At 40.5% G+C, this 21,034-nt stretch overlaps 2 protein-coding genes across 2 annotated transcripts; both read right to left on the bottom strand.

The window, feature by feature from the left end:
* Window positions 1–4,377: 4,377 nt before the first annotated feature.
* Window positions 4,378–6,892, bottom strand: hoxc11a (homeobox C11a). The gene is given in 3 exon segments (XM_075475670.1): window positions 4,378–4,708; window positions 6,030–6,763; window positions 6,765–6,892. Coding segments are annotated over 3 exon segments (1,095 nt in total). The 3' UTR covers window positions 4,378–4,475.
* Window positions 6,893–17,233: 10,341 nt separating this feature from the next.
* hoxc12a (homeobox C12a) lies at window positions 17,234–19,976 on the bottom strand. Its single transcript, XM_075475669.1, has 2 exons — window positions 19,388–19,976; window positions 17,234–18,245 (listed from the first exon to the last, which is right to left on the bottom strand). Exons 1-2 carry the CDS (start codon window positions 19,974–19,976, stop codon window positions 18,007–18,009), a joined length of 828 nt encoding a protein of 275 aa, XP_075331784.1. The 3' UTR covers window positions 17,234–18,006.
* Between the last annotated feature and the right edge of the window lie 1,058 nt (window positions 19,977–21,034).

The following is a 21,034-nucleotide window of genomic DNA, read 5'->3' as shown; positions in this document are numbered from 1 at the left end:
TTTATACAAAGAACAAAAAGCCTATTCAGAAATGGAGGATTCGCTGGGCACGCCTCCCTCTGCTTCCATAACAAGATGCTGATTCTTTATCCAGGTCAATTTCTCTCATGGAAACGCTCCTCGTTGTTTCACAATCATTTTTTTCTTGCAGTTGCTTTTCTTTCTGCAGACGTGCATCACCGACTTTGACCATTAGCCAAACACTTTATTTTTTATTTTTTGATTGCTCTCTTTGAAACGATCATAGTTAAGCATTTTAAACGTGTGCACATGCTGCTGTAATCCTTTGAGAATTCTCCAACACACGCGAATATACTCGGCACAAACCCACACCAAGTTGAACACGACTGTATTTTACCGTGGTCTTTACACTTGTCCAAACTACAGCAGGCACCTACCACTAAATTATCGTCCATTTGATTGCAAACCTGGAGGCAGTTATCATGATGCAAACAGGTAAGGGTGTTGAACGCTGTGAGGCACGGCATGGGACTCCTTATTGTACTAACCAGGAGTCACTGGGGTGACAAAACTAATTTGCTCCTGGCAGTTTTTCCAGTTTGTGAGGAGGTTGTACTTTGTGTCCTCTTTCATGCTGCTGTCTACTCCATACGCAACAGTAAATTTATGGTGCCAGATTCGTGTAAGTGCTTAATTAAAATCCAAAGTGATAACTACCACCAAAGTACAGTTACATTATTAACACTGACCATCACGCTAAATTAACACGCCGCCACTACATTGAACCTAAAAACCATCTATTCGTTTTAGAAAGACTTACTTTGGTGGCAACAATAAATAAATAAATAATTGGCACCCTGCGAATGCATTTGAGAGTGAGTCGGTTGCCGAAAGGAGCAAGAGCTCGTTTTACAGCGACGAGCTGTTTTATTGCCCAATAGAACAGGTTAGGTGCTGAGAAACTGTAGTGTAAAACCATTCAATAGCCTATAATGCTTTGATTAGTATCTGCGGAGGAAGAAGAAACGGGAATGCTCCCATATTTACCTCCAAATAAAAGTTAATACAATAACAATTTATTTTGAGTTAGTGGCAGAGAGTTACTTTTAATCCTGGATAAACAGCAGTAAATGTTACAAAAGAGAAAGGAAAAATAATTAGGGAAATTAAACAGGAGAAAAAAAGTAGACATACATATATATATATATATGTATTTCTAATGCTAGTTTAACTATTTAACTTGTATGTTTACATCTAAAGAGAGATAGTAGCTTGTGTAATATTCAGTTTGTTTATGTGCCTCATAATTACCTCTCATTATATTTAATTTTGTTTTATTTTATTCTATTTTATTAGCTGACGAAAATAATCTTGGAACAGCTAAAACTAATACAAACTCTACCCTGTAACTTAGAAGATGTTCTGTTCGTTGCTTGGATTTTCCCTCATACCACACACAAGTTACAGCATCAGCCCGAAAGAATCTACAATTTTTTTTTAGAAGTAATTGCCCATTTTAACTTTTTTTTTTTTTTTTTTTTTTTTTTGCAGCTTAACCAGTTAATTTTCCTTTCCCATCGTATCCTCTCATTCCTGGTTCCCCCCGATCATCGCCATTTACATAAAACACGCCGCCATTTTCCTTCAGCGCAACACCCAAGTGCAGGAGCCAGACTGAGTCATGGCAAGAGCTGCATTCCAACAGAGCAGGCTGTCCTTCTGTCACACAACACATCTCCCAAGAGGATGTCTCTACGAATAATACTACTCTGATGTCACCGAGGCATCCATGTCAGGAAACGTTTTCAAGATCTGGTTGAGGAAACAGAATAGTACAGAGGCCGGGAGAGTCCTGGCCCCCATGTGGCTGATGAGCAACACTTGCTGGAGCCTCTGCAGTGCTCTCTGTTTGTGACGTTGGGTGTTGGAGAAACTACAAATTACCCACGTCAGCGTCCCAGGGCCAAGGTTGGTGGGTGTGGCAAACGAGGGGTGGCTATAGCCTTGATCTCTGCTTGTTTGCATCGTCTTTTGTAAGGCCAGACCCTGTCCTTTCTGATAACGCTGGAGATGTGGAGATTAATAGCGACTTCTGTGAATGCACCGTCAGCTTTTCCGAAGAAAGTGCAAATAATACAAGTCACGTGGACGCAACCCGCAAATTTTCTTCTTTGAGTTTTCTTCACATGAAACAAAAAACACATTAAACCAAAACCATGAACAAAAGCTTGATGTTTACTGCCACTAAACCACCAGTCCTCACTAAATGCGTGGAGGAAAATGCGCTAAATTGGAAAACAATGCAAAGTAAAATCTTTCGATCTGCGCTGAGTCTTTAGGAAAAGCAAGAATCAAAGTTAACTGACTCACACACCTTGGCAAGCACAAACTGGAGTTCGTTCTCACATAACCACACATCATAACAAGTCCACACAACGACAGATACACTCCAACATGTTTACTTTTCTTAGAGAATACAAATCTAGGTCTACAGTTTATCAATGTTTTAAAACGCCTCATGCGTGAAAACGTATACATTTTACAAGGACAATAAAGTGTATTTACTGGGCGTGCTAAAGCTGGCAAAGTTACCTGCTAGTTTAATGCGTGAGGTCAAAGTTGTTCTCTGTACACATTCCATTTTCTGTTCCCACTCACTCTCATTGGCCCATTCCGCTGCTGCGCACATTTCCGGGCTCCTTGATTCCACTTTATTGCGGGGGGTGAAAGGTGAAGGCCATGACATTATTGAAGTTCAAAGACTACATTTAATTATAAATTGTACTTAATGCACACGTGCAATCGCACATATGTTGGGTGCACGGCAACACATACGAATTACACATGAGCTCACATGAGGTACACACACATTCTTTTGGAGGAAAAATGAATCCCCCCAAACCACCCACACACTAGCAATACAACGACTATGTGTGATTCTAAATATATATATATATATATGGATCTATCTATCTATCTATCTATCTATCTATCTATCTATCTATGCATGTATATTACACCTATACACTTATTTTGCTTAGAGTATAGAAGAAGAATATGACTAGCTTTGCGGTTTTGATGTTTCAGACACAGACCGAGTTCATTGCGAAAAACCTTGGCGTTGTTTTTTTTTGTTTTTTTCCCCTTTGGACATCTAGCCTTGCTTGTTTACTATTTACTGCGGAAGTGAACACCATTTCCTTCGAACAGACGGTGCAATTAAGAGAAAAAAAATAGCCATTTAGTGCCTCTGTCTTTATGGCAGTGTCTAGACTACAAGAGTGGCGATTCCATTTAGTGGGCACTAAAAGAGGTTATCATTCCACTCTCTTTCTCTACTTTTCTAAGATCTGAGCTCTATCTTCCATTAACACGCTTGCTAACATTTAAACATGATCTTTTAGACTGGTGTGACCTTAAAATAGTTAAAAATCTGGCAAGTGTGGCCCCACAGACATTAGTCCTCAGTTTCACAATCGCCATCATATCAAAGCTAATGTGTGTATCCTCGTGTTCTGGTCATAAACACAAGTTAAAAGTGTGCAGGTTATGTAGCCTATGTAGGCCAACAGTTTTAGGTTATACACGCATTTAAGAGCAGTTGCTATTTGCCAAAGGATGTCACTCACGATCAAGACAAAGAAGCGTTGCGCCTGTCAGGAGTAAATGTGTAATAACACTTGTGATAATGATAGCACAAAAATCACACAATTCGTTGAGTTTTGCCTATACGTTTCTGTTTATTCAGGTATTATGTTTAATGATACACAGGCTGACAATCTGTTCATCCTCTCTGAAATCCAAAGCACCAAGGTTTTAAGCAAATAATTTAACGAGAATTGGCGTTAAAGCTATTAAAGTTGTACGGGAAGTGTACTGAAAAATAGCAGCAGGGATATAGGGGAAAAGAGGTTCAACATATGCCTATTTACAGTCACGAATGCACATTGCATAGGCTACTCTGTACAGGGGGTACACTTTCACAGATTGGACGTCACAGTTCTCAAGGGCGAAAAATGCACCTCGGAAATTTTCCAAATCTTATCCATACTCCGGTCGAGAAATAATTAGATATTGATATGCTATGTACACAGACCAGAGGGGATGGATTGGGGGCGAGGGGGTAAGAGCTAAAAGTTGTCTGCGCAATAAGGATTCAAACTTTGTTTGTTACATTTGATATTTCAACAAAGATGTCTATATGAACAGTAGAATATACACAAATGAGAATTGTGATAAATAGAAGGACATATTCAAGAACAGCATATAAATGATTATTCTAACCATGTTGGCCTTTCTGTGGACCAGCTAGAAATTGATCGCCGCCCGTAGGGCAATAAGAAAATGGCGACTTTATCCCATGCAGGCCTATTTCTTCCACTGTCCACTTTAAACATTGCACTGTTGGTGAAATGGGCTCCTTTAGAAAATGGTTATGCCCACGGTTACAACTCATTGAGATAAGAGGAGGCCTTGATGCCACTGTCCAAGACTGTGACACCCTCTGCTCCCGCTCACAAAAGAGGGTTTCCAGAGAAGTACTGGAGGCGATCTCTGCTCAGCTTCTTCTCTTTCATTCTTCTATTCTGAAACCAAATTTTAACCTGCCGATCGGTGAGGTTTAACATTCGGGAAAGCTGAAGCCTTTTCTCTTTGTTGATGTAAACGTTAAAGAAGAATTCCCGCTCCAGCTCTCGAATCTGAAACTTGGAATAGGGACACCTCTTCTTCCTTGTTCGAGGAACGCCTGAAGAAGAAAAAAATAATCGGATGAAAAACAAAAATACAATCAGATGGTCATGGGAAGCAGCGATAAAGTCAAATAAGAGAACAATAATAATACACTTTTTTTTTTAAAGGGAGTAAAATAAAAGAGGTTTTGGGGCTGAGGTGGCGATGGACTTGCCAGATGCTAAGAATTCAGTCTCAGTGGCATTAGCAATGATAACATTTCAGTCAACATTCATCAAGCGAAGTAAGGCTATCAGATCAACCAGTCATAAAGAGTGTTAAATATCCAAAATAGTTTGAAGTAAATAATATCAACTTACAGCCTCTAAGTACGTGTTTATCTGTTATATATATACAACAACAAAAGTATTTAACCGCATTATGTGCACTACATTCCTCAGGAGCTAAACTAACAATTTACACAATCTTTTGGCAGTCATTTGAAATGCATCGCCCTTGTCTGCAATGGCTAGACCTCAGTGGCCCTATAACTTGTTATCAAACAGGTGACCAGGGAAATAGATTATTTTTCATTATTGTTTTCTGAGAGTGCGTGTGTCGATGTGAGCGAGGGTTGAACACAAGTCTCAGTTAGCTTGTTTCTGTAGCCTGGATGAGCTTGTGGAGTGTCCATGAAGCTAATCAGCAATATATCCTGTGTGTTGCAGCGTTTCAGCTCCTCAATTCAAGCAATATTGGGATTTTATGGGCCACATTAGCAGAAATGTCAGGGACTATTATGTGGAACATTACTGGCAAATTGATATGCAAAAGATAATATAAAAAAAACTTTGAGCATAATTTAGATTGATGGCTAGATAGATATCTATCTACATAGATAGATAGATAGATAGATAGATAGATAGATAGATAGATAGATAGATAGATAGATAGATAGATAGATAGATAGATAGATCATGACAACCGATTTGTGTAATTCTCTTTGCAGTATGTCTTTTGCGGGCAAAACCCAATGCTAAGAAAATTCACAAGACGCCAAAAGCAATGTTCTGCCCAATTGGTTTTTACTCTCGACAGCCCAACGAGAAAATCCCTTAAAATGCCCAACGCAAGTTCATGATCAAAGTTAACATTTGTCACAATAGCTCTCTCTTAAAAATTTCACAGACTCTCACCATAGAGGCGTCTGTGTATAACATCCCCTTTTTTTCAAAGCGCTTTCCCATCGTAAAAATTCTTCTCGTTGCAAGAAAGAGCTTTGTAGGGTTATAATAAAATCCTTTGAATGCTTATAAAACTCCACATAAAATCTGACCGACAAAACACCGGGCTAGTCCCCTTAACCTTCCCCCATTTTACTGCTTCGGTATACCTACTCGAGTGGCTGCTCTTGGTGGCGTTGCCGTCCTTGGTTGTGGCGGAGGAAGAAGTGCAGGAGCCTGAATTTATATGTTCCTCCTCGTCGTCTGGGTCTTTTTCCTGCTCCGGAGCTCCGGGGACAGCGGCTGTGCTCTGCTGCTGTTGCTGCTGTTGGGAGTCGCTTTCCAGCTTGCCCCCCTCGCCCTTTTGTAAACAATTGTCTGACTGATTGTCCGTGCTGCTGCAGTATGCGGTCTCAAAAAAGCGGTCGAAACCTTGCGGGAGGACGTTGTTTTTCCCCACGCCGGAGTAGAAACCCGTGGAGGGGTGATTGGAGCCCGGGTGGGTATGGTGGTGATGGTGGTGGCTGTACACACTTTCGTTCTTCATAAGCATTTCTGTCATGGTGGATGGTGGAAGACAGTCCCTATGCACCAGATCCTCTCCCGAGTAGCACGAAGCATAATTGCTTCTGTGGTGCCATTTACTAGCAGGGTCCAAGCCGTATGAAACTTCCCGTACCGGCGGTACTTGAGACAGATTTGTGGAATAAGGGTAGCTGATTTGCCGGGACGGGGCCTGTGGAAGGAACGAGGAGACGGCAGAAAACTCGGGGACGTAGTAGGTGCAGCTGGGGAGGTAGATGTTGGACGCGCAGCCCGTCCTGTCCCCAAACTCGGATGTCCGGTCTTTCCGCGTCTGAGAGCAGAAGTTGCCCAGATTCACCGAGTTAAACATCTTTCTCTCTCTCGTACTCGGCACTATAGATAGATGTTTTGGATTCGAGCTGCAGCAGAAGGGAAAAATTTGGGAAGGCGAGATGACGCGCAATCCGTCTAAGTCGCCCCGTAGACACGTGATCGAAAGTAGATATTGTCATATATCAATTTGGAAGAGTTGGATGTGTAGGAGTGGTTGGCTTTAGGTAAGATCGAGGAGGTTCAAACGAATAATTTTCAAACACCACAGGCGCACTAACAAAACCAGTAACAGACTTGTTTGTTGGCTTATGACAATTAGAGATATGTGCAGTGTGTGTTTATGCTTATGGGCTGGTGGTAGGCTTGCTAAACAGCTCCTTAAAAAGGCAATGCACAAACTGTACAGTGCACTGATGTGAATTTCATAATGTTGTGGAGTTTAACAGGTAAGATTATTATTATTATTATTATTATTATTGTTATTATTATTATTGTCATTATTATTACGTTAATCAGACATGATAATGCCAATCGACTATGGGTATATATCAGTTAAGTCATGAGAAGTTATAATTGATGGTGCACACTACATTAGAAAATAGGATTTTCTAAGTCAGCAATTGTCAAGAATGCACTTCAGATAAGATATGAACGCAGATAAGATATTAGACGAAATCCTGTGGGCTCAGTCATTGTTTCACTATTTACAAAAAGTTTATCAGCTCATAGAGCTCGTGCTCTTCAACAAAACGCTTACACTCTCCATGCTGGACATTTTGACTCTGAGTTCTGTGAATATGCAGGAGATGTTTTGAAATAAGAATCACTTCTCAGGATCTCCTTTCTATTCGCCAATAGTGTTACAGGACTCTGCTGCGCGTGATCATAAAAGAAACATGAGCAATGCGGATCTATTTGAAATTATGCAACAAATCAACTCGCCTTTTATTGCATTTACATTTGTCTCTGTATTACCAAATGGTAAAACATTACTCCCTCGGACCAGAGGTGGTGGTGGCGTTGGTGGACTATAATTATGTTGTAAAGTGAAGCTGAAGTGACGGTTAGGCAATGTAGAATGCACAAGCGTGCATGTTGACTGAGCAAGCCAAAATAATCGCCTCACTCTCATTATTCCCTTTGACTTTGGATCTTGACAGAGTCCATGGAGGACAACTGCGCAATTCACGAGCCTGTCCCTGGAGTTCCTGCAGGAATACAACCAGTAAAGCCCCTTGGACCATACACCTCCCGCAGAGCGAAAATGTGCCCTTGTTACACGAACACAAACTCCAAAAATAAAAATGAACATATACCTCAAACAACAACACTCCTCAAATTGCTGGATGAATCAATGTGTGAGCCTCATATTCTGAAAATATTCTGACTGATATGTTGGTAAATGTGTGCCCTTCTACCCTCTCGTTGATATAATTAAATGTTTTTGGGTTCGCTGTCAGTCTGCAAGATTCAAAGCTGAGCATTAATTAGGCTTCTCTGTAACAGGCTGTGGGGACATTCTGCCCGGCCTGTTGAAACTGCATGCATCCGACATTGTCCTCTAAAATCAAATAAGTCCCAGCTGATGTTTGAAGCCCCTGTAGTCATTATTTTTTTCTTTTTTTTTCCATGAATGAATGTCAACATTTATCAGTGGGTGACATGAAGAGACACGTGACTCGGATTTAGGAAAAAAATAAAGAAGAACCTGTCATAAAATGAATGGTTTGGTGAAATGATGCGGCTGTATGTGATTTCATTGTAAACTTTTAATTGTACTGTTGAGGGCCATCTTCGAATCTTTATAGACTAACTGATACTATTACAAGGGGAAATTAATATGATGGCCCATTGTTTGTGATTATAGACTGCTTCCTAGATGTTGCAATAGATTCTCAAATTCTTACCCTGTATTAAAATAAAACAGTCGTCGTGTTACAGTCCCTTTCAGGGTATCTGTGTTGCTTGAAAATAATGGAAAGCAATTTGTGTCTCTCCTGATTCTTCCTGAGCAACTGGAATGGCAAGAGCAACATCATCAGACATTGGCAGTGGTAACGAGTGTCCACTGCAGGCGTATTTGTGAAAACGTGGCAATGGCATTAGCTTGTTTACTACCCCTGCAAACAAAAGGTTGTCTCACATGATGCATCCTGCATCCAAGTACAAAGAAAGCAGACAGCTGTCCAGACACAGCACTTGAATTTGACCACTAAAATCCTCTCTACGTCCACCATAAAACTCCGAATGGCCGTAGTAATGCGAAATCCCTTTGTTCCATGCAAAACCATAAACACTGAGAATGAGAGGAATTTGGTTTTCAACAACTACAAATTCTGCAAGTCAAGAAAGGAGCAACGCGCCGAATTTTGCCCGTCGAACACTCGGACACATTTTCGGTTGGTTGTGTCGGACTGTCCTTTCCACAAATGTGGTCACTGAGGCCACCAATATCAGAAGGACAGTTAAAACTACACGCGTCTTCACGTGTCTGTAGGCGGAAATATTTCTTTGGAATGTTTTATCAAAATAAGACAGACCTTGACAGGCAGTAAAAAGAGCAATATTACGAGTTTTTCGTAGCCCAAAAGGCACAGCTGCTAATCTAATTTTTTGGTAGGACTTGATCAACAACTGCAGCAATGGAAATATTTGCGTAAACATACTGGCCTGTGGTAGACATATGTAAAACACATGCTGAGAGTTATCCGGTTGCACAATGATAATACTACTAATAATAATTCTCACATTAAAATGTCATTGCCAATTTTTACAGTGTGAAATGTGCACTGTGTCATTAAAGAAAACACTAAACTAAACTAAACAATCAAAGAGATTGCGTCTGAAGTAAAAATGTTAAAACTTAAAAGAAAAAGTAACCATTTCAGATGGCCTTGGCTGTGATACAAGTCCTGAATTATGGCATTCAAAATTCATCCCCATGTCAGCACTGCTGTGTGCATCATATTATCTGGGAAATGAATAGTTGCAGTAAAAACCGAAGCAAAACGGTACAAAACAATATTGTCAATTCATTTCCCCGTGATTACAATATCAATTATAGGCATTAACGCGGTATAAATAAGTAATGTGAGGGTATGAATATCCAATGCACTTATATTTAAAAGTAAGGGCCGCTGGTGAAGACAACAAAAAATGACAGAGAAAAAAAGAAAAAAAAAACATAAACAATTCTATGATACTAAACATGGGTTGAGACGTTTAAACATTGAGAAACAGTACCCATGGCTGCCTTAAAGTCGCAGCATGTCATAATGTGGCAAAATATAACCAGTCGAAGCCCATCACTAGGCAATATCCGCTTTCTGGGGGTTTAAACACTTGCTATTCACGCCTTGGTGCGCTTAGACCATCAGTCAAAGAATAAGGTTCACCGTGTCTTTATTTTGGCGGATAGACGACTTGTAGCTTAAATCATGCGAGCAGTAGGAGGTAGAAAAGTTTGATTATGCTGCACCAAATAAGCATTGATATGCCGATTTTACAGGTAAAATTGCCTTTGACTAAATCACTTGCACTTCCCGTCCAATATATCATACAGCGAAGAAAAATATTGTGAGTGCAGTCCCAATAAATAATCACAATAATCTGTTGACTGTTTTGCCATTCCTCGCTTGGATATCACAGTTGAGGCATTAACTTTACGACTGGGTCTAAGGAATCTAAGCTATGTATCGCTACCTAGCGCCACAATTACAATGGTTAACCAAGGTGTCACCCTCTAGTAAAGGCGAACTCTCAAAAACGATATGCACGATATTGCAATGTTTAGGCTTCGTGGTGATAAATTCTGGGCCAAATTATACAACCCTAACCACACACCCAAACGCAGAGACACGCTCACAATGGGCACAGTTCACCAAGACACTGCAGCACAGTTAGCTGAAGTCAGGGCTAAATGTAGGAAGCCTGTGTAATCATATTACTGTCCCCTCATGGCCTAGATAAGTTTAATTGGATGTAAGTCGGGCAGTTAAACTTGGCTGTATGAGCTGCAAACAGTTTCAAGCAACACTAAAGGGGATCTTTTTTTCTTTCTTTTTCTTTTTTTTTTCTCAAACTGAAACCACAGTAAGCCCATCGAGCGTAAAGCGTTTGTGGTGGCAACAATAGCTTACGAGATGAAGACGTGTGTTGCTGTTACATTTGGAGCAATCTCCAGAGTGTATTTCACGTTCAACCACTAGGACATAAAGCTTTCACAACAATGTGTTAACTTTTTTTATTAGAAGTATTAAATGATTTCACATCACAGGAAATCGCCCTGTGACTTCCTAGATTGAGGTCCTCCGTGTTATTTAGACGTCCTGGAAAAATCTGGAAACCCTTTGAGGGGAGGAAGAGCAAAAACGGACATGTATAAATCTGTGACCGGGTTTTAAATTTGCTCAAAGTAAGCTTGTGTTTGAAATTTTGCCTAGTGGGATGTTAGCATTAACATTGATTCCACACGAAGAGCAATTTGAATTAGAAACAGAAAATGACTTCAGGCTAACGCCTGTCACATGCCAATACATTTGGAAATATAGTTTTGGGCGAGGTCTGTTTTACACACGTTTTAACTGCAGAGTCAATATTTGAATCATGTATTAAAATCAAAATTAATAACATGGCTTGCGTATTCAAAAGGATTCGGCGCTAACTTTAATGAACAAACTGTTATTGACAGGTTTCAGAACGTGCGCACCGCACGGAAGACAATTACGCACGGAATGCAAACCATTACGCATTTGTTTGTTTTTTAATTTGTCAACTTACACAGTTTCGTGCCATTTTGTTTGATTGTACACTGACATAAGCAAAGTTAATTCTAAAATATCCTTTGGTTATGGTATTCGAGAATTTTTTTTTTCCTAACATTGTTATTCTTCTTTTAAGTGTAGAGGAAAAATCATGTAAAAAAACGGAATCATCGGAAGATGTTTAACTTAGAGAACGTGCACACTGGTTGGTTGTTTTCTCGCCGGAGGTCAAAATGCATTATTTTGGTTTGCAATGGCCTTGTGCACAGGAGTGGCTCAGTATGTGGGCCCAGAATAGAAGCTTCGAGCTTTCCGCTATAGCCTCAGATATCACTGAAATTCTTGCTCAAGCACTTAGTGCCTATGTTTGCCTTGCAGTCTGAGCTGCAGCACTTTTTTTCCTTTTTTTTTTTAGCACAAATACCGTTGAAGACATACAAAAAGTGCACATGAAAATATATATATCCACATAGCCTGAGGGCGGAGGATACAATCTACAGTACTGCGCACGGAACCGATGCTGACCAAATGTGAACAGGTGACGTTGAATATTTCCAATATGTATGGAATAGGTACCAGCAGGTACCACGGGTTGTGCGACTCTCTTGCTGCATACTTGACCTTCATGGTTGCGTTAAGGACCCAGAAGCATCGGACTTGAAACTACAGTCCCTATGAAATGTTGAAAATGTTCAAGAAAAACGCACGTTTGGTTGGCAGCGACAAATTCAACACAGTAATTTAAAACACTAAAGAAACCATAGAAAATCTGGGATTAAATAATAATGTGAAAGTATTAATGTGGATAATCGCCGTCTGCAATGACTACACGGTTGCTGTTACTCAAATGGTTTGGAAGCTAAATAATTTCTGCAAGATTACAAATCTGGACTAAACAAAGAATAACAACCCTTTTGATATCACGACCTCAAACACATTTTCTAACATTTTCACTGCCTTCCGACTTGGAACAGCTGACCACAGGAAGATTTTGTTTTGTTTGAGGCGGCGACGAAACCTTCACACACCTTATTAGGAGTCGTTGTATGCGCGAATCTCCTGAAAAATAGATTGATCAATTGGCACGTTTCAGAAGAAAATAAAGCCCACGAAGAACTAATTTCGAATCATGCCAAAATCAATGGCAGGTCTGAAAGAAGTAAAACGATATGGATCTTTCTCGTTAAGCACCCTATCTATCCTCTCTTTATCACATTAACGCTCTTCTTTGAAACACACATAATCATCTCGTATTCTCACTCACGCACGTCCACTCACACACAAATACCCCCCTCACACACACACACACACACACACACACACACACACACACACACACACACACACACACACACACACACTTTACTAGGAATAACATTGCTTTCTATTTCTCTGGCCAGCTTTGTACCATAAACGGCAGAGCGGTGGCGGGGGACGTAGACCACATGCCACACAAGTTCTCTGCGAAGGGCACTGTGAAGCTCACTGACCTTTGGGACGCGGAGACAGGACGCCATAAAAAGATTTAGCCAGTCTCAAAGTCAAAAGTGCCCAAGAGCAGTGAAAGACCATTGTAAAAACTTTCAAAGACAACTATCTTAGGCTTGTCATGAAAAGCGACGGGTATCTGTTGAGGTGTTTTGTTGTTGTTTTGAACATCCAATTTTATTCTGTATAGACTGAATTCTAGGAAAAGGAAGTAGAAGAAAACTAACATTAACTATAGCAAGCTGTGATTATGTTAGCTTTGGTGGAGAAAAGGTGGGATATAAAGGCGTGTAGTACACTGGTTAGTGGTTTGTTTGACCTGAAAAATACCAGGAAGAGCGGAGCAAAGAATGGAAATATCTGAAGACTTAGAAAAATGATAACATAAATGCCACGAGTAAAATCAACCGAAAAGTGAGGTTGAGAGTGAAATACTTTTCACTTTAAGTTGTTATGTTGCTCTCTGAAAGTGAAATACTTTCAACCATTTGTTGGCTCCAATCAAAATCCAGAATGCCAAGTTTTTCAGTCCATATAATCCCTCCGATTTCGACAGGATTCACATTACCAGGCTGCAAATACAAACCAGTAGTTGCATCATTTAATCACAGCAGCAAACACCATCACGCTGTGCTTAAAGCTGAAGTGTTATGATGCTTAGACCAATTTAGCAGTTCTCCAAATGCATTTGGATTGGCAAATTATGCAAAATGTTTCCCCAATCTGCGCAATTAAATTATAATTTACTCTCTCCTCCGTTCACCGAACGTTGTGGTAGTTTGTTTCCAATCACGATTTATAGTTAATTTGTTTTTATTTTTTTTTTAGATCTCCCCATCTTTTTCCATGCCGCAACTTTGTTTCACGCAGTTCACAAGTTCAAAGGCACACAGGCTCAGCTACACATTTTACTACAGTTGTTGCTATTTAAAATGTATCATCTCGTTGACGACGGTCCTCTGCATCCCTATGACATTTGAAACCTAGATGAACTTGAAGATTTGTTTACAAATAACAGAAAAGGTAATGCAGGAAAAGCCATGAACTTCATGGTGCATTTTGCATGTTATTCTCCTCCGACCAATTTAACAGGGCAACACACAAACATAAGACGGCGGTTTATCTCCTTTCATGGTCAACAGCCCGTTTGATGACCTGAAAAGATTGGAGTTGTTGTTCTCTCGATTATCAAATTTAATGAAAAAACAATCTCTCACAATTTTTTTTCCAATGTAAGTTGATATTATATTACAAAATAACTTTGGTAAAAAACAACAACATTTGGTTGTCTTTGTGTCATGCTGTATATTCATCTGAGAAACAGAAGCCTAAAATTGAGAACATGAATGTTGCCATCGGTGCGTAAAAGTGAACACATAAAATTATTTCGCATGCATTTTTCTTATCGTGGCATGAATCAAATTCAGTTGTTCATGTGTCTTCACGCGTCTTTAAAATTTAGACAATCGTTCATTTGAGTGACCTTGAAATACACATTTTAATCAGATGCGCAAATGCACGCGGAGAGCATTGTCTTTCGGAAGCATAAAAGCAGCCTGTGTCATTCATTTTAATCTCCCTTTGAGTAGACCCATTGGATATCCCACTTTGGAACGATTATACTCTGATTTCTTTTAACACATTCACTTAGACAGTAATTAATTGTTTTGTACTTTTGACACAGTAAATTGACGCATTGTGCCCAAATGGGTGTTAGCGCATCCAGGCAGCCTTTTCCCTCATTTCAATCAGGACGTTACAGCTCTTATTTTCATACCACACATCCCATAACATACAAAGAATTGTGTATTGCGATTATAAATATATTAGAGGAGTAATTTTTGTGGCTAAAAGAAAGCAGACGAACCGGAAAGGGCGTCTCTGTGAGGTAAAAAAAAAAAAAAATCAGCAGTGGCTCCTGTAAGATACAGAAACAGCATCACAGTTTGAGACAGACTTATGCTGCAATGTAGCTTTTCTCAACTAAAATACAAACGGTCGTATATCTTAAAAGATAGATGGCCAAGCCAATGAGGAAATCATATTACAAAGGGACCATAAGCTCACGTCATCTTATATTTATATATACGTTGTGATCGTGGACAGACAGAGTTGTTATTCACTTGCCGGTTCACAGTTCATTGGCAAGGCAACATCTGAGTTCAAAACGGAGACAGGACAACGTTTTCCAGAGAACATACTTCATTTAACCCAGAATGCACGCGACTCTAGATAAACGCACGAACGCTCCGCTAGTTAGCTAATAGGAAAACATCGCACAGCCCTACATAGCTTTCCACTTGACTGCCAGCAGGGAGAGCCTTGTGAATACTAGAAGAGGATCAGTAGGCTATATCCCGTCTTAGTAGTTTGTGTACTTTTGTGAGGACTTGTATTCATAAACAGTGTATTATATATGATTTGCATGCGTTCACATCCCCAAAGCATGCCAGAGGAAGCACAAGAAAAAGGCAGTCCAAAGGGCTTGCATATATAGAGCACTGGGGTGTAACCCTATTACTCCTTTACAGAGCTATTGCGTGTTTAGCAGCGACGTTATAGGCTTGTAGCATACCAGTGACATTGATTAGGTCGAGCTTCAAGGCTTTGAAAAAAATGAAGGGGGATTTTTACTTGAAACTAATTAAATTGTCGTGCAATTGTTGTCGTGTGCCACCCCTCGAGTAAAAAAAGCTGGCCTACTCAGCGGAAGAAGTGGTTTAGAACGAGCACCTGGTCGCCATTTTGCAAGGTAACCTACATCACAGCTACGTATAGCCTACCTTTGCATCGGTTACGGCCACAATAAACGACGCCAACCTGTGTGGGCTCCTATTGCGTATGTTTCACAGCACACACAATTACGTGCCAACAAAACACTCTCTCAAATACGTTTAAATGTCCCATTAAGGTTCAGATCTTTATTTCATTGTGGAGAACGCATGCATTTTCTTTAAAACTGTGTTACAGGTCACGTCTAATAAAATGATCCCACCAGTGAGAACTCAGAGGACCCGGCTTTTGGGGCAGACCATTCAGAAAGGCAAGCTAAGAACAGACTGAGGTAACACCAATAAACGTTTCAATATTCTGTTTATTGAAGACCTTACGCATATACATTCATATCATTATTACTTTTACAAGACAACGTAGCAATCCTTACAAGCGCAAAGAAAGGAATGCAATGGGGAGTGGGCGACATAAAAGAACGATAAAAGACAACTACTACACAGAAACAGAGTTTCTTTAAAAGTAATGAATGGTGAAAAAAAATTAAAATTCTTACATTTCTTTTATCCATTCCTGGCTGTATATCGGCCTACATTCCCAACCCTTACAATCACAAATTGGCTATATGGAATGCGATATTACAAGACGATCAAATAACATAAAGCACTATTACATAGCGATAAGGGATCCTCAAATAGGATGCAAATGCTAATATATGTAATTTCATTTTACAAAGTTATACACGAGGACAAGGAAGGGGACAACACTGAGCACATTGCAAGAGCAAGTACATTAAATAGGCCTAAAAGGCCCTCCGTCCCTCCACCCTAATAACAATAATAATAATAATAATGATAATAATAATAATAATAATAATAGTACATTCTTCGTAGACGTTTGTGTCAAAATGTTTTAGGTTGTTGGCTTTGTAATTGTTCAGAAAAAAAAAAGTATAAAAAAGTTTCCTACTGAAAACGTGGCCCGCAGAACATGACTTATAGCTATTTCACATCAACAACATGCTGCAAACATTTCACTGCTATAGCTTACTCATAACACATGGCAAATAATCCACTGCGTTTGCCCCAAATTAAAGGGAGCACACACGCACGGGCCAATTTTGTCAACTTTTACATATTTCTTTATTTTTCTTTGATTATGAGCACCAAGTTTCAAAATCACTTTACACTATAGCGCATCGCCCTCACCCCGGTTGTAACTTAGGCGGTTCCCTAAGTTAACGGAGTTGGCCTAAAATCGTTACACTGTTGACTCGTTCCATTACAGATCCTTTGGAGTTTATTGTAGATTAGGCTACACTATTTTTCACTGGCACAGTCTGGAGATGGAGTTTTAATAGCAGCTCAAAACCGTTTTCAAACGGTGATCTCACTCAATTTTAAAAAAAAAAAAATTAAAAAATGCAACCCATGCAGGATTCAGTGGTTGTTACAAGTTGAAAGGTAATTACGGTAAAAAAAAAAAAAGACTTAAAAACTCCTTTGCACGTGAACAAAGTCTGAGCGTTTTTTCCCCCGATGTCATAAAGACAGACCTATCGATAAGTGTTACATAGCGGTTTTAGTCCACCCCCCTCCTGCTCCTCTCCCCATGCAGACTCCCAGACTTCCAGATCTCCTGCCCGTGACCGTGAACGTGCACACAAACGTGGAAAAAAATAAAAAATAAAAATACAGAAGTGACTTGTTCCTCTGAGACAACAAAATATGGCTTTGGATGTAAAAGCAACCCGGCTAAGGATTGAGGAAAGGGTTTATAACTTGTGAAAATTTGTGAGGCGGACGCCTTACAGTCAAACTTCTCACTGACTTCATTGGGTTTCCTTTTTCTTTTTTTTTTTAGGCCTATTTTGAGATTTTGCCGAGTGGCTCCGCTTCCGCCTTATTTTCTCTGGCTAAAAATGGAACAGAAAGGATGTTGTCATTCTCTGTCATCCCAGAAAGACGTTGCCCGTGAAAGCACAATTTGCTTGGCCTTCATTTAGGGCGTAGACGAATCTCTTGACAGATCAGGAAAACCAATCCTACACAGAAATAACAATCTCACAGCTTTTAGTGCGATTGTGCCTAACATCGAGCCTTACTGACATGTATAGGGCAGCTTTGGATGCCAGATAGTGGCTTGTTTCGGGCTTTCGAAGCCCGCACCATTGAGAAAAATAGCCGAAAATGGTTGTAATATTAGCCTGTGATGTAAAAGATGGACAGTTGAGTGCATGCACTAAAAGAAGACCTATGGGAGCATCGAAGGCTTGGCTTTTATTACCCATTGATTCACCTTCTGCTGCATCTCTAAAAGTAGGCCAAAGCTTGCTCCCTCAACATGAGTCTCTTCTTCTTCATCCTGCGGTTTTGAAACCAGATCTTGACTTGTTGGTCGCTGAGATTCAGACGATCGGAGAGCTCCCTCCGCCGCTGCCTGGTGATGAACTCATTCAGCATGAATTCACCTTCTAGCTCAGCCAGCTGAAGTTTGGAATAAGGTTTGCGCTTCTTTCTGGTCCGAGTGTGCATCGGGTACCACGGGGCACCTGGAGGAGAGCAAATGAGGAGGAGGGGGCACACAGCGGATTAGTCAACCCAGTAGCAAAATCACGGTCACCTCCAAGGTTACGGTGGACCTACAGAGGCATCAGTTGTGCATGGCAAGTTGGGGTAAATGTCTTAGGCTAAGTCAATTTCACATTAATTTAAAACAACATACTTCAGCTATCAGAAATTTGTATCTAGATGTCAAATTACATTATAGTGATGAAGCAGCTCGTTAAGAAAGATGTATGCCGCTGTGGACTTTACTTTAGTCAGCTAAAGAGAAATGCTGTGTTTTGCAAAAGCTCCCTGATCTCTGCCTTATATTAGAGTCAGAGAACTGACGCCAGTGGAAGCTGTCAGCTCCTCAACAAACAGCCAAACTAAGCTGGTTTTGGTCTCAGACTGGACACATCTGACCTCTATTCACACAGCTAAACAAATGTGATAGGTCCAGTTTGGTGACATTTTTGACCATTGGTGTTTACCCTTTATTTTGCACCCCTTTTTATGGAGAACACCAGTATACCGCGGTTTGTATCAGAGGAAGTTTTATTGTTGCAGTTAAAGCAGCATTAACGTGATAATTAAGCCGTGCTCGCAAATACCCCTACTTATTTGCGAGTTTCAGAGCATATTAAATGACTCGAGTCCACAGCGACAGATATTCATTCTGTTTACGAGTCATTAAAAGAAAAAAAACCTCTCTATTCGATGCAGTCAACCAAAGCGACTCACCTCTTTAAATCACTTCACTAATTTGTGTGTACATAGAGTGCCACAGCACACCAAAATCAGCCACTTGTGTGTCTGAATCACTGAACCTCGCTCATGCTATGGAAATGTGATGACAAAAATGAATGTTTAAGTAAAAGCTGTGGGCAATATGGCTTGCTGAGCTTATCTGTAACTGTACAGCCACATGGTGGATGGAGTATTTTAGGGCAACCCCTAGCGGCGTTTGCACACCACGCACGTTCCCTGCAGGCTAAGTGAGCTGCAAGTTGTGCATCAAGATAACGACCTCTAATGACGGATTAATATCGACAATGTACGCTTCCTGCAGTCTGCTTTTAAATAATACCAGCGTGCGTTTACCGTGTTTGTGATCAAGAGAAGAAAAGAAAAGAAAAACAACACCCACCTCCGCCTGCGGCTATGTTGCTTGAATGGCTTCCCGGTGACACAAGAGTCTGTGTGTCGCTGGATGAAGGCTTGCTGCCCTCGTTGAGCAGAGACGAGCTGGAGTCCGACTCCATTGACTGACATGATGGCGGGTCTTGCGTTAGCTGTTCGGTCCCGTATTCATATTTGGAAAAGGCGGCACTGCTGCCAATTCCACTGTGCATCCCGTGGTCAGATGTAAGGGATGATGTGTCTCTCACCCTGTCCTCTCGTTTGAGGCTGCTGCCACCTGAACAGGTCTCCCTGTTCCCGTTCCCGTTGTTGTAATAACATTTACCCTCCTCTGGTCTGGTAATTTCACACGACCGATTGAAGGAAGGGTTAATAGACACGGGGCTGCTAAAGTAGGATTGAGAGTATCCATTGCACGGCTCCGAAGGATTCCACGGGAGGGAGCAAACATTGTCCCTTCTCGGGTAGGAGAGAGACGGTAGCCCCGCCAGTTGTCCCCCTGAGGCTCTAAAATTCGGAAAGTAAAATGTGTCTCCAGTGTGGATGTTTACCAAAGGTCCCACAAACCCTGGATTAAGGAGATTATGCTCGCCCATTTCCGCGGGCCCGACCAACAGCTTCTAGTTTATTGCAATCTGACATTTAACATAGTTAAACCTGGAGCTGCACCTGATTGGTCCTCCTCAAACCACGTGTTCAGACTAACTTGTGCTACACATGGTACCACCCACTTGGTCCATCTCAGACAAAACAAAACATTAACTTCTGTATTACAGAGGTTTATATGCTTTTTAAAAATACCATAAACCTTTTATTAAAAATGTACAATCTTGTTTTTCTGCTCTTGAGCATTGCTGTGTCCAAAAGGAGCCCAGGCTGCCTCTCGTTTTACACTCGTGGAACTGTCCACGGCCTCGTTTAATATCTTTATAAGCTGGCAAAAGTTTTTTAAATGCTATTTCTTTTGAAAACTATTTTTCTTAAAGGAGAGGGTGCATGAGACTCCTTGTTTTCGAGCAAATTATGGTCGAATTTCATGTCATATAAAGCTGTGATGTCCCAATTTACAAGCTTGTTTTAAGAAAAGACTGATGCTCATTGCCGCACTCTACTCATATTTACAGTAACGGGGTCAGCAGGTTGAAGCCACTGGCTCAGTAAAAGAAGACGATATTCTACAAGGTTACTTTAAGAGGGTATATTTCACATAATATTCTCTAGTACACCTCACATGAGCAACTTTAACAGATAACTCCAATAAACGTTCTCAGCCAAACTCTGGTGGGATAGTTATACCTCTCACAATTCCTTTATATGAACTTTACAAGATATCAGAGGGCACTTAACTGATTCAATCAGCCCAGAGCCTCTCTGCTTTATATCTCACTAATTAGTTGATTTGTGGGTACAGTTTTCTTAGGACACTGAACAAATATGTGATATGCCATGAAGAGTCATCTTCAACTATGACAACATGCTCTCAGTAAAAAAAAAAAAAAACAGGAAAGGAAAGGAAGGGAAAGGGAAAAGACTGCTTTTCAGACGATATCACTGCGCATTTCCACTCCACAAAAAGAAGAATATCACTGTCGTATGCACGGGAGTCTGCAAAATGCTGGTCTAACACACTCTAATATGTTATTTGGTCATCAAA

Source organism: Odontesthes bonariensis, chromosome 10 (genome assembly GCF_027942865.1).
Source record: "Odontesthes bonariensis isolate fOdoBon6 chromosome 10, fOdoBon6.hap1, whole genome shotgun sequence".
Taxonomy (NCBI): domain Eukaryota; kingdom Metazoa; phylum Chordata; class Actinopteri; order Atheriniformes; family Atherinopsidae; genus Odontesthes; species Odontesthes bonariensis.
Note: the sequence above shows the minus strand (reverse complement) of the source record. Positions and strands in the feature narration are given on the sequence as shown.

Bases quoted from the DNA above. Each gene is read 5' to 3' on its own strand.
- hoxc12a (XM_075475669.1), bottom strand. From the start codon at position 19,976: ATGGGCGAGCATAATCTCCTTAATCCAGGGTTTGTGGGACCTTTGGTA. The intron at 18,246-19,387 runs GTGGGTGTTGTT...GCTCTCCTCCAG, and splicing joins CAACATAGCCGCAGGCGGAG to GTGCCCCGTGGTACCCGATG.